This window comes from Amblyomma americanum, chromosome 4, assembly GCF_052857255.1.
Source record: "Amblyomma americanum isolate KBUSLIRL-KWMA chromosome 4, ASM5285725v1, whole genome shotgun sequence".
NCBI lineage: Eukaryota > Metazoa > Arthropoda > Arachnida > Ixodida > Ixodidae > Amblyomma > Amblyomma americanum.
Window position 1 is genome coordinate 66,574,873 of NC_135500.1, and position 13,932 is coordinate 66,588,804.

A 13,932-nucleotide genomic window follows, 5' to 3' on the forward strand; every position below is an offset into this window, starting at 1 on the left:
ATGCGCCAAGAAAACTGAAAAGTTGATTTTGAGGGACAGGAATGGCGCAGTATCTGTCTCATATCTCGGCTGACACCCGAACCGCGCGTTAAGGAAAGGAATAAATTAAGGAATGAGAGAGGAAAGGAAGAGGTGCCGTAGTGGAGCGCTCCGGAATAATTTCGACCACCTGGGGATCTTTATAACGTGCACTGACATCGCGCAGCCCACGGGAGCCTTAGCGTTTCGCCTCAATCGAAACTCGGCCTCCGCGGCCGGATTCGACGCCGGGAACTCCGACTCAGGAGCCGAGCGCTCTAACCACTGAGCCACCGCGCCGGGTACCGCGAAGACGCTGAGATTACAATTTTGGCTAAAGGCAACCACTGATCTAAAAATTGCATTACAAAATTCTTGCTGAGTGGCTTGGGTGGAGTCCGGTGACATACATGTCATATTTATCCAGGGCCTCTTTCAGAGCCCCGTTAAAGTTTGTCCTGCACTTGCACTGAGTAGTTAAGACCGGCGCAGAAAACCTATTGGGTGTGTGTTTCGCAATGAATGAATACAAGCGTCCCTCGGGAAAATATGGGGATATAGTGATAGTAATGAGGCAATCTTACGATGTGCGAGAAAATTGGTTTCTTAAATAGCTTCGCGTAGAAAAAAAATATGTTTGTCCTGAATTTTCGGGTATGCGTTCCTCTCAAATGGACACCATTCCTTTAAAGTAGGGAGGATGACTTGGCGCATGTAAAAGCCCACGATAGCCGTTAACTTCGCACTAGGCCTAACAATGTAGCTTATGTCTGGCGCCCTTAATGAAAGAATAAAAAAAGGTCAACGAAAGCAACGTGGGCAATAATATTTGTTACGGACTCCTACGATTCACGACCCAGTTCTGTCGGCGACGTTTTGTGACGTTGGGAGAAAACGCCCTTTTCGGAGAGAGAACAGGCGGAAGCTTTTTGTTGGAGTGAATGCAGGGGGCACACGTGTTTTTTTCTGAGAACTGCGGACTTTTAAGCAATATATAAATTCGCAAGAAGAGTCTAGAGCGAGTTTAATAAAAATTCTCTCCTGATATAAAAACAAATGGTAGCGGCACACGGCCAGCATTATCCTGATTTGTGTGGATCAGCGGCTGCGCCAGATTTGTCTTGTATTCGTGTAATTCATTGCATTTGTAAGTCATGCGTTGCGTGAAATAAGCATTTTCTTTTGGTATGCGTGACTAAGGGTAGTAATCTATTTATTCGCTTTTACGTTAAAGAAATTACAGTCGATTTGATTGTGTTACCACGATATAAATGAAGGAAGGCAACTTTCCAGGGATCATGGCGAAAAGTGCGACGTAAAATGTTATTTCGCGTAATATTAAAGCGTAAAAAAACGGCTAAAATATCACGTCGTAGGCACTTGTTGCACATTTGGTGAGGTTGTTTCCTTAGTGGTATGGTGGATTAAGTGTCCCAGTGCTGCACATGGGCTAATCGCTTGCCAAGATTGGACTAATAAGAAATTAAAAAAATAGGTGTCCCAGCTCGTGCCACTAAATATGACGGGCTGAGGAAGAATACAACACCAGGATCTTAAACCAACAAACCCGACTTTCCACTCTTCTGAATGACGGGCTTAATTCGAAAAAAGTGCGAAAGTGCTAGCGCTGCCCCCTAGGGTGGCTGTTGACACCGCCAAATTCCTTGACATCTGCGTCGCATAGGCAGCTCTGCTGGTGTAATCTTAAATGACATTAGTGATTACCTGCCCGTGCGTTGTCTCGCAAGCTTCCGGTATAAAGAACAAAATAATCACAAGGGAAACATTCTGCCGCGCACGATGAACGAAACTGCGCTAAACGTGTCCAGCTTCCTTTCAACCATGAAAGGTGTCAGGCCGTCTACGAACAGCCCAACTCTGCAACTGCGTGCAAGAACTTCCTGCTTAAATTTTAACAGTGCAACAAAGCAGGCTTCGCTCTGCGATTGCGTAAACAAAAAAAAATAAAAAATTTAGAACGCCGCGGGTAACTACTGACGCAAACAGGAGATTACATAAAAAAATAATTTGTATCACAGTTTCATTAAATCGGGTGACCGCGATGTATTGACTGAGTTCAAGCTATTTAGAAATAAACTAAACTCGGTTTTGAAAAAGGCCTGTGATGATTACTACGAAAGGCAATTTCACAACATTCAAAACGAACAATGGAAACTGTGGAACAGTTTGAACGATTTAATGGGCGAATAGAAAATAAAACACATCGTAAATGAAATTGTAACTAATAATATCAGTTTAGTTGAAAAAGTACTTGTGACAGAATGATAGATGTTAGCCCAGAGGTAAATAGTGGACAAATTCAGCAGTGCATTTTTTTGCTTATAGAGGACAACCTATTCAATTATGCTTATACCAATGACCCCTACTGATATAAAACTAATATTATGACGAGATGAAAACGCTGGCGCCGGGGACGATATATAAGAGCCTCAACTATCAATTATGTCGCGTATGTTATTAGTGCTTTATTAACCTGTATAACGAACCAGATGCTTGCACACAATGAACTTCCAGAAGAATTAAAGATAGCCAAAGTTGCGCCTTTTTACAGAGGTCCGGTTAAAAATATTGAATAAGGAAAGACCGATTTCCGTTCTGCACATTTTTGTAAGATATTCGAACCCTTTGTTATTGACAGACTTACAACCATTTTGCAATAGGATTGAATAATTACTAAGTCTCAATACGGTTCTCAGAAGCATACGTCTGCAGGACAAGCTCTGGTAAAAATGGAAGACAAAATAATAGAAAAAATTGAGAAAAAAAGAGCTCAGTCTGGGAATATTTTTAGATTTTATAAAGCCGTTTGCCACTGTAAAACTTATCCTTCTTAAAAAAGAAACCGCATATTGTGTTTGAGGTGTAGTGCAGAATTTAATTAAATCTTCTTTCAAATCGACATTAATACGTATGGAATTTCAAAAACCGAAACTAGAATACGGCGTACCTCGAGGAGCCATCTTAGGGCCCCTATTATTTGTTCTGTAGACAAATGACATAAGAGTAATACCCTGCTCTCCTGAAGTGAAAATCAACTCCGACGTCAATGACATCTTCACTGGCGCCTTTAAAGAGGAAAGAGAAAAATCAACAAACAACTACCTCTTAAACCTTTCTAGCTGGTTTAAAATCAACCGAATGAGTTTAGGCTTGTTTTGTGGGGATTAACGTCCCAAAGCGACTAGGGCTATGAGGGACTCCGTAGTGAAGGGCTCTGGAAATTTCGACGACCTGGGGTTCTTTAACGTGCACTGACATTGCACAGTATACGGGCCTCTAGCATTTCTCCTTCATCGAAATGCGACTACCGCGGACGGGATTGAACCAGCGTCTTTCGTGTCAGCAGCCGACCGCTATAGCCACTGAGCCACCGCAGCGGCAATCCGAATGAGTTTAAACACAACAAAAACCGAATATGTAATTTTTAGGAAAGGAAATAAGAAATGCCCCTACCCCGTTCAATGAAAGTTGAAAGCTCATTACTAGAACACGTAAGCGAGCAAAAGTTTTTGGGCATGTCATTTACAGAGGACCTGACATGAAATACTCACATTAAAAAACTAAAATGCCAGCTGTCTTGAAGGTTACCGGATATATATATATAGTATACAAAATGTACTACTCACCTGGCTAAAACAAACCCTGCACTACAACCTTTCCTACTAAAAACTTTGTTATGGCTTCTTGGAGAACCACGACCTCTTCAAACTATAAAAAAGTAATTTTGCTCAAAAGAAAATATTCAGAATGTGTAAAACTAGGTAGGCGATAAAGGAGGGCTTCGAACTTAACCGCTCTCGACTAAATATACCATGCTTTAAGCCGATCAACTTTCTACTTCAAACTGCTCTAGTAAATTCGTAAAACAATATACACAACACACCTGTGAACAGTTGCAATCCGTTAGCAATGCGTAAACCACACCACAGAACGCCTGCCACAAGAGCTAATTACCGCAGGCAAATATGGGATTTTCAAGCAATTAAAATAATAAATGATCACCTCAACGTAGCGTACGCAAAGTCCTTCCAAAGCTTCAAAAAAAGAATGCAGAGTGTGATTAGAGGGCAGTGCCATTAATCATCATCATTGTCACCATTATCATTAGCTTGACTACGCCCACTGAACGGCAAAGGCCTCTCCCATTTCTCTCCAAATAACGCTGCCCTGTGCCAGCGGTGGCTATCGTATCCCTGCGAACTTCTTAATCTCCTTTGCCGACCTAACGTCGAAGTCATCAACGTTGAAATCAATCAGGACAAGAAAATCGTCCACGAAACAGAAGCACAGATGCAATACATGAGCTTTGCATACCCCTTGTTTCTGTAGGTAGATTTCATCTTTCCAGGTGGTAAATGTTGACACTTCGCCGGTCAATGCAATTATCTATGCACGAAAGAAGCTAATTATGCGGTAGCGAGTAGTACAGATCTTTCACATCAAACGAGCAGGCCATATAACCTTTGTTCTTATGCACTTTCAAAGATTTAATCACATAGGTTCTAAATTTTTCACCTGGTACTGGTCGTCTAAGGTTAAGAAGTTTAAAATCTTTAAACATGTTGTCACACAGCTTTGCCACGTACCTTTCTCAAAAACAATTACTCGAAATGGGCAGTCGAGTTTTTTTTATCTTAGCACTAAATAGCTGCTTGCTTTAGAATTAGCCGTTGCCAAAAAGACATTTTTTACGTGATTAAAAGACGGAAAAATTGCTTCGCGGCCTTTTGCAACATAAAGCTGAGCCGGCAGCACAAGAACACCTTATTTGTTGTCTGCCGGAAGCCGGCACAAATAATGTTCCATCGGATACGAAATAGTCTTCCTTAGAGGCATGGTCTTCACTGGAGGCTTTCAAAGCAGTGCGCATCGACTCCTTCGGACACACACCTGTTGATTTCGGCTGCAGGCGTTAACCAGGAGAGTTGTCTAGCCATCCCTAGAAGTTCAGCCAATGACTTGGGCTCAGTAGTAAAGTTAGGATTTTGAGATAGAACTTATCATGCGTATATTTATAGGAAAATGGTGCCTTTGGTGTGGATGACGTTCTCCGTCTTGTGTTCTTTGGCTTGAGAAGCACGGAGCTGAAAAGAGTTTGTCTCCATTTGAAGCCTGCGGTTGAATAGGCCAGGTCGGAGAAGTCATTCCTTTTTTCTTCTCTTGAGGTAAACCCCAGTCATTTGCAGCCTGGGATATGTGCAGTTTCGGTGAAACCCAGCTTGTCTCTTCCATACAGCGTTGAGCATTTTGCAGATCCTTGAGCAGCGGCTTCCGGCCAAACTGCAGATTCCAGCTCTTTGGCTGTTAGCCGCCAGACAGCTGCAGAACTGGTCGTGGAAAACGCTTTTTTTTCTGATGAGAAAGGCTAAGTTTCTGGCTTGGCACACGGCGAAGCGATGTAGACCACAAGGGCAAAGGGATGGACGGACATACAGGTAAAAGGGCCCAATGCACTAGAAATGAAACTGGCTAAAACACACGCTTGGGCGAGTTGTTAATCCCCGAGTGAAGACAGCACAAAAAAGGCGGGAACATCGTAAGAATATAAAGACGAGCGCTGACTTTTCACTTAAGTTTTACTGCTTGGCCTGCGATGTATATATTTACGCGAGGCAAGCAATAAAACTTCGGTTTAATGTCAGCGCTCGCCTTTTTGTTCTTCCTAGGTCTCCGTATCTTTTTCGCTATCTACACCTTATCAAGGACGCCGTAGTGGATAGCTCCGGATTAAGTTAGGCTAGCTGCGGTTCTTTAAAGTATGATATTTAAGAGCATCCGTGGTTTTAAGCATCTCGCATCCATCGAAAAGCGGCGGCCACCGCCAGTTCCTACCGCGCGAACTTGCGGTAAGAAGCCGAACGCCAACGGCATCACGACTTAGCAGCGGCGATGAGGTCCAGTTGTGCGGCTGGGCAGTAAGGCGTTGCGTTGATCGCAAGCGAAACCTCAATACTCGCGCTTCGGGTGGTGACGACATGGTTAGGTCGGTTCTCTACACATATCAATAAAAATCACGGAGCTATATTACGACACATTAATTGGGAAAATATGCTAATCAAATCATGTACTTCGTTCCTCTTAAGTCAAGATCTACTATAGATACTTCATGTTTGGTTGTGAAGGAAACCAACTTGATATCAGCTCATTTGGTAGCAAATTAGTGAAGCGTAACGCAATACGGATATTTCGCACTATGAAACCTTCAGCAACGTTGTCGGTTGAGGAATCATAAAAAGCTGATATTTCCAAAGAAAACTCACCGATTATGTAGTCATACTCCTTGTCAAGGATCAGTGTGTTGTATACAGTGAGTGTTGGCAAGTCAAAGAAAACTACGACGGTAACCACATTAAGGAGAGCCAACAAAATATTGGAAGTAGCCATTACAACTATAAGCGCAAAGCAGCTTCTGCGCTGCTTAAAGTGTTCAATCTCCTAAAGCAAGCTTTTGTACCTTTCGAGCTGTGCAGTAAAAAAAAAAAAGGTATGCGATAAAGACAGAATAGAAAACGCACTATTTTCAGGAATCGGAAGGTCAATGCCACAGTAACTGCACCAGCTAATGCAAAGGAAAAAGCAAAGCCAAGCGTGTTCTCGGAATTATTTCCGCTCTAAAGGTTGAAAACTTGCACAGGTTCGTTAAACGAGAGCGAATAAATTTATGAACTTTTAACAATGAAAAAACAGAATAAAATGGAACACAAAATGGAGAGCTTTTGTTGCAGTGACGGCATGGGCTGAATGGTTTGTTTAAAATTGAAGGTTTGTTTCAATAAGCGACGCTGACAAACAAAGTTGATTTTTGTGCGAGCAAATTTTCATTATATGTGTGAATAAATAATTTTGAGCGATGATAGCAACATTTAAAATGAATGACGTGTTCGCTGACTACACGAGTTAGAATGGTAATTTGCGATTTAATTGGTGCATAGCGTTTAAAGTTTAAGCTCTCTTTTTATCAGTGACAAATGAACAATAGATGTCAAAGGCAAGAAACATTGATACTAACCGATATGGTGCAAAGTTCAGAAATATAATTGCCACTAATTACTGCTGTGCACATTAAGCGCCCATCGTTTATGATAGTCTTCAAAACAGACCACCATTACTTACGTTTTGTTTCCTTAACATGTAATATATTCACGTGGCTTCGTTCACAGCTGGAACGAAAACTATCACTGCGGACAAAAGTATGACATGAAATTCGGGATATTTATTGGGCTATTCTGTGTCTGTAAGCCTTCCACACAATATTTCTTCTAACATTCGGCTCTTTGCTGATGACTGTTCCATACATACCCCCATAACAAATTTATTAGAAGCTACTGCCCTCTAAAATGCCGTTATAGAAGTGTAAGAATGGTGTAACGAATGGCTTATGGCTCTTAATAGATCCAAAACCTCAATTATATCCTTTCGCCGTCGTCCTAATTTTGCCGCGCCTATACACACTATTAATGTCCATGTGATTTCCTCCGTCGATTCGTAGTAGTACTTACGCGGCTACACTTCCCTGAACCTAACTAGGGGAGACCACATCACCCACATAACTAGCTCGGCAAACAGTGTCCTTGGCTGCCTGCAGCGCCATCTCAATCTAACACCCAGTACTGTTAAATCACTGTCTTCCATAGCCGTCGACCGACCAAAACTGAAATACGCCAGCTCTATTTGAGACCCGCATCACACTAACCTGATCAGCACCATTGAATCGGTTCAGAATCGTGCGGCCTGATTCATCTCAGCTGACTACTCATACCATAAGGAGCATCTCTGGACTAAAATCTTGCCTAGGTTTGTCTACACTGGTCTCTCGTCGTACAAATGCAAATGATATTCATGTCCTAAGTTCTTTCATAATATTCAGGACGCAAACCAATTCATCTCACGCACACACCACATTTCCGGCCATAACCACCCGAACACAGTTTAACCTGTCCGTGCCCATACCACTACTTTTCATCAATAATTTTTTTTGTGAAGACAGCCCATGACTAGATTAGCCTTCCGACCAAACTGGCGGTCATTGTCAAAGCTAATTTCTTCAAATCTGCCATCGAAGAAACACGGTCATTTGTCCAAAACCATTGCCCCTCATTTAACCATGTGTATAATGTTTATTGCCGTTGTTTACTCCATCCTCAAGTAATGTCCCTTGAAGGGGCACTTGAAGTACAATAAATAAATAAATAAATAAATAAATAAATAAATAAATAAATAAATAAATAAATAAATAAATAAATAAATAAATAAATAAATAAATAAAATCTTGGAAAAGGCGACAGCAGGAAGCTGGGAAGCCGTCGAGATGCGTACCAATGCTGATCTCGGCCACGCTTAATTTCAAAATGGCGACGAACTTTCGAGGTTAGGTACAGCAAGCCCCGACGACCAGCTCCAAATAGCAGGCGCAGTTTCAAGCGGCTACAAAACTGCCAGCTAAATACTGCTGCCTCTACAGCCCCAAACTAAGCCATGGCCGTCGCTGGCGCATCGAGCATAAAGCAACAAATAATACAAAGCTACGTGACATTTTGCCCTTCTTACATAAGCACCAACCTCATTTTCGCACACCTCAAAACCGAGGAACTCGTTCCTTCAAACGCAAAACATGCATTTCCACAGACTACTCTCGTAACACTCGTACTGCCCGTAAAAACCTCATAGATTACGCTAAAAGTCAACAAAAAATTTAGCCTCCGACACGACAGGATGGTAACCGGAACCGCCACGTACACCTTCGATCGCGCATAGCAATCAGTGTTGCCTCGAACACCATAGCTATCATCTAAACACACCCAAAAAGGCACTTCCAACTCGCTCTCAGTCCTTTACACTAACTTTAGAAGCCTCCTGCCTAAACGCGATGCTCTATCTGGCCTAATCAATACCACAGAAAGCAACGCAGTCCTACTAACAGAAACATGGTTGAATGATAACATAACGGATAGCGAAGTACAGACCGCATTCCACAACTGTGATGTCTTCCGCTGCGACCGCATATAGGTAAACGAGGCGGTGGCGTCCTAATAGCAACGCACCGCAGCCTGAAATTCCATGTTATGCCACTTGACTCTCCCATTGAAATATTATTCATCTGTTCAAAAGCCTCATTTCCGCCGACAGTAATCTGCGCTTGCTATCGTGCTCCAGACAGTGATGCTTCGTTCATTCCTTCCTTCCACAACGCCCTTCATAGGATAACTTCTGAGCTTCCACACGCTTGTCTCTTTGTCCTAGGTGACTTGAACTTTCCCGAAATTTATTGGCAGAACCCGTTTGACACGACTAATTCGTGTGCGCGCGATTTCTTGAATACTTGACACACTTTTGGTCTGACCCAAGTGATCACCAGCCCAACAAGACAGAATGCTCAATCATCTAACATATTAGACCTGATTCTAACGTCACATACAGAAAACTTGAATCTGCCGGGTATCAGTGACCACTCAGAAATACACGCCACGTTTCTAAACCACTTACCGCACCCCCAAAAAATAACTAAAACAATCACATTTTATGACAAAGAAGACTATGAAAGCATGAACAGTGAACTTGATGCGTTCCAAACCTGGTTTTTAGCCAATTTTCATGATCGCAATCTTGAAACTAATTGGCTACTGTTCAAAAACAAAATACACGCTCTAGTTGAAAATTTATACCTACCATCACCGTAACTGAACGCCATGAATCACCTTGGTTCAATTCCGTGCTAACACGCCTGAATAACAAAAAGAAAAGACCTTTCCGAACCGCCAAGGAAACCAATAACCCAAATATGTGGCAAAATTATTACGAAGCAGGAATATTCTATAACCTACGAGTATACAAAACCAAACACTCATTTTTTTCTTCTACTCTACCCGACATGATTCGTACAAACCAACGTCAATTCTGGAAGTGTATCAATCCTAACCCCATCAGAAATGTAACACTGTGTGACGATGATAATAATCCAATTGAAGATCATGACTCCACCTATGCCAGACTTGAGCTTCGAACCTGATGGTATTAATCGACTCTTTGAAATTAACCTCTTAAGCTGGTGTTCGCGGAATTAATACTAAAGTATTAAAAATACAAAACATACCACTTGCGCCATATTGTCTCATATGTTTCAGCAATGTCTTTCATCAGCCATCATACCCCATGACTGGAAAGTAGGCAAGGTCAACCCAGTCCCGAAAAAAGGGCCTTCATCTTCTCACCATAATTATCGACCAATATCTATCACATGCATCACTTCTAAACTAATGGAACATATAATTTTCTCTCAAATTATAAAATTTCTAGTGTCCGTCAACTTTTTCCACCCTAACCAGCATGACGTTCTATAAGGTTTATCTTGTGAAACACAATTAGCCCTCTTTATTAACGACCTTAGCTCTAGCATTGGCCTTAACATTCGTATTGACACCCTCTGCCTCGATTTTGAAAAAGCCTTGGACAAAGTTCCTCACAAGCGACTATTCCTAGATCTTTCTCGTCTCAATCTTAACGAAGATGTTTTTAATTGGATATGCAGCTTTCTCACTAATCGGCAGCACTTTGTTTTTGTTAATAAATGTTCAGCTTCTTATTCCTCTGTTATATCTGGGGTACCTCAGGGCACCGTCTTGGGCCCCCTTCTTTTTCTGCGTCGTTACGGACCACCATGCCTTGTGTTGGCTTTCCTCTCCTAAAGACCCCACAGGCCGAATGGGTCGCTGGGCCTTGCGCTTGGAGGAATACACATTTACTGTTGTTTACAAGTCTGGCCAGTTGCACCAAGACGCTGACTGTTTGCCCCGCCATCCTGTCGATCCTCCTGATTCCCACAACCATGATACCGACGATTGTGTTTTGTCCATCTCGGACTTTCTACACAGAGATGACGAGCAGCGCCGTGATCCATCTCTGCGCCCTATAATCGACCGCCTCCGAAGCGGCCCTTCCGATCCTGACCTGAGCCTTACCGTCGAAATATGCACCCTGATGGTGCCGACCTCTTTCCCGTCGTCGCGACGCATCTCCGCTCCACGCTCCTTGCCCAGCTTCATGACGCACCTACTTCAGGGCACCTCGGCGTGTCCCACACGTACGACCGCGTGCGCCGGAGGTTCTTCTGGCCTGGCCTTTACCGCTCTGTCCACGATTACGTTGCTGCCTGCGATCAATGTCAGCGCCGGAAAACGCCCCCGTTCCCGCCTAGTGGCCCACTTCAGCCCATCGACATTCCGACTGAGCCATTTTTCCATGTTGGTCTCGATCTGCTCGAGCCTTTTCCCACATCAATTTCCGGGAACAAATGGATTGCCGTTGCGACCGATTACCCGACCCGGTACGCTATCACGCGCGCTATCCCGACCAGCTGTGCCTCCGATGTTGCCTACTTTCTCCTCCATGACGTCGTCTTGCTTCATGGCGCTCCTCGTCATCTGCTTACAGACCAAGGCCCCTGCTTTGTTTCTAAAGTGGTCCACGACCTTCTCCGCTCCTGCTCCACCCGTCACAAGTTCACAGCGGCCCACCATCCCCAAACTAATGGCCTTACTGATCGACTTAACCGCACCCTGATGGACATGCTGTCCATGTATGTCTCCGACCACCATCGTGACTGGGACGCCAGTTTACCCTTCGTGACGTTCGCCTACAATTCCTCACGACATGATATATACCACCGGATACTCCCCCTTCTACCTGCTTTTTGGGTGCGACCCGTTGCTACCCTTCGAGAGCTTACTGCCTTCTGACCCTTCTACTAACAGTTATGCTTGTGACGCCATTGCCCATGCTGACGCCGCCTGCCAAATCGCTAGGGATCATCTCCACGCTTCTCAGACCGCTCAAAAACGTCGTTAAGACCTTCATCATCGTGACGTCCATTACCCTCCCGGCTCCCTGGTACTCCTCTGGCTCCCTGCACGCCGTGTGGGACTGTGTGAGAAGCTCCTGTCTCGTTACGTCGGTCCTTTCCGCGTCTTGAGGCAACTGAGCGATGTGACCTATGAACTCACGCCGCTGCACCCCCATCTCCTTCCGTGGCCCCGTCCATACAGCTTGTGCACGTTGCCCGTCTTAAACCCTACCACACTCACCCACCCACCTAGGCCTCCCCGGGTCTTTTCCTTCTCCTGCGGGGCGGAGGGCGGGGGTAGTGTTACGGTACGCAGTCGCCAAGCGAAGACAAAGTTGTTGTGTCGCTGAGTATTCGACGAAGACGAAAACGCTGCCGCTAGTGCTTGTGTGCTTACTAAGGAGAAGAAGTGCTTGTATGACCCGTTTCGTGGTGTGTCTTCTGTGTGCGGCGTACCGTTTCTGCTGCGGAACTAACCACGCAATATTATATATTAACGATTTACCTGCTAATAGATGTTCTAACATTCGCATATTCGCTGATGATTCCGTTTTTTACCAGCCTTTTACTAACAGCGATGACATTTTTCTTCTTCAGTCTGACATTCAGCACGTACTAACCTGGTGTAATACATGGCTATTGTCCTTAAATGTGAAAAAAACATCTCTGCTTTCATTCCACCGACGTCATTCACAACCATCTTCCAGATATCTAATCGGGAATGCCGAAATTGCTTCAGTATTAACTTACAAGTATTTAGGCACCTATTTGACACCTGATCTAAATTGGTCTTTTCATGTATCTCAGATTACAAAACAAGGCAAATCGGGTCTTTGGTTACTTTCGACGAACCCTGCGACTAGCCCCCCCATCAGTGAAGTCTCTTGCTTACTTAACACTTATCCGTCCCAAATTAGAATATGCATGCGTGATCTGGGACCCTCATCAAAATAACCTTTCCACTACTTCCGAATCTGCACAGAATCGCTCAGCTCGTTTCATTTTCTCAGCCTATTGTTATCATGTAAGTGTAACTGAACTAAAACGCAATGCTCATCTCACAACTTTAGCGAACCGCCGAAAAATTTCCAGACTGTGTCTGTTTCGTAAATTCTATCATCATCCACATCTCAACAACATAATCAGTCCCACACATCGCATCTCCAATCACACAAACCGCGGGAAGACAGTCTACCCTCCCCCTGCCCGCACTTCTGCGCATCTGTCATCATTTTTTGTTCATACAGCAAGGCACTGGAATGACCTGCCAAACGCCATCGTTGATCAGATCGACTCATCGTCATTCAGATCGTCCATAGAAGAAATGTACTGCTGAAATTCCACCCCCTCATGTAATACCTCTTAAATGGGGCCTTTGAGGTATTAATAAATAAAATAAAATAATAAATAAGCCACCGTTTCGCCATTTTACCGGCATCAGCGGCCGGTGAGGACAGACACACTAGCCGCGTTATAGAGAGCTCGGCTCCCGGGACGGCTCGAGGAGATTAGAATAAAATATTCTCCTGGGTTTTGCAGGCGGCTGGCTACGGGTGCTCCCTCCGCCTATGCTCTACCGCTGCTGACCCACGACCGATTCCTATTGCCATCACTGAGAAGATGCAGAGCTTTGGAACACTACCAGGACGCGCTCACTGCGTCGGCTACCGCGGAACGAAACTCGGTCCCGACTCTGTCGCACGAGGCCACGGAACCCCTGAGCTGCTGCTTTCCGCCGGCCGTCGTGCTGGGTAAGTAACCCAGCGCTCTGGCTTCGCAGGATAGATAGTTCATGGTTCATGGGGGTTTAACGTCCCAAAGCGAGTCAGGCTATGAGGGGCGCCGTGTTCTGTTTTATGGCACATAGGTGTTTAGGGCCATCATGCACCAAACGCAAGGCATAGAAAATTGTCCTGAGCAGGATTTTATATTAAAAAAAAAAAACAACACGGTGGTGTAAAGGACCTAAAATGTCATTTCATACCACCCAGTGAATGTAAAGGGTAGAAAAATTTTTGAAATGGCTAATGGTAAAAGCTTTTGCTAAAGCTGGAACT

At 44.1% G+C, this 13,932-nt stretch overlaps 1 protein-coding gene across 1 annotated transcript in view; it reads right to left on the reverse strand.

Annotated features, from left to right (window-relative positions):
- The window catches only part of LOC144129547 (4-pyridoxate dehydrogenase-like), a 65,712-nt gene extending 59,289 nt beyond the window's left edge, over positions 1–6,423 (reverse strand). Inside the window, exon 1 of the mRNA XM_077663694.1 lies at positions 6,300–6,423. Coding sequence (XP_077519820.1) covers positions 6,300–6,423 — 124 coding nt within the window. The remainder of the gene's footprint in view (positions 1–6,299) is intronic.
- Between the last annotated feature and the right edge of the window lie 7,509 nt (positions 6,424–13,932).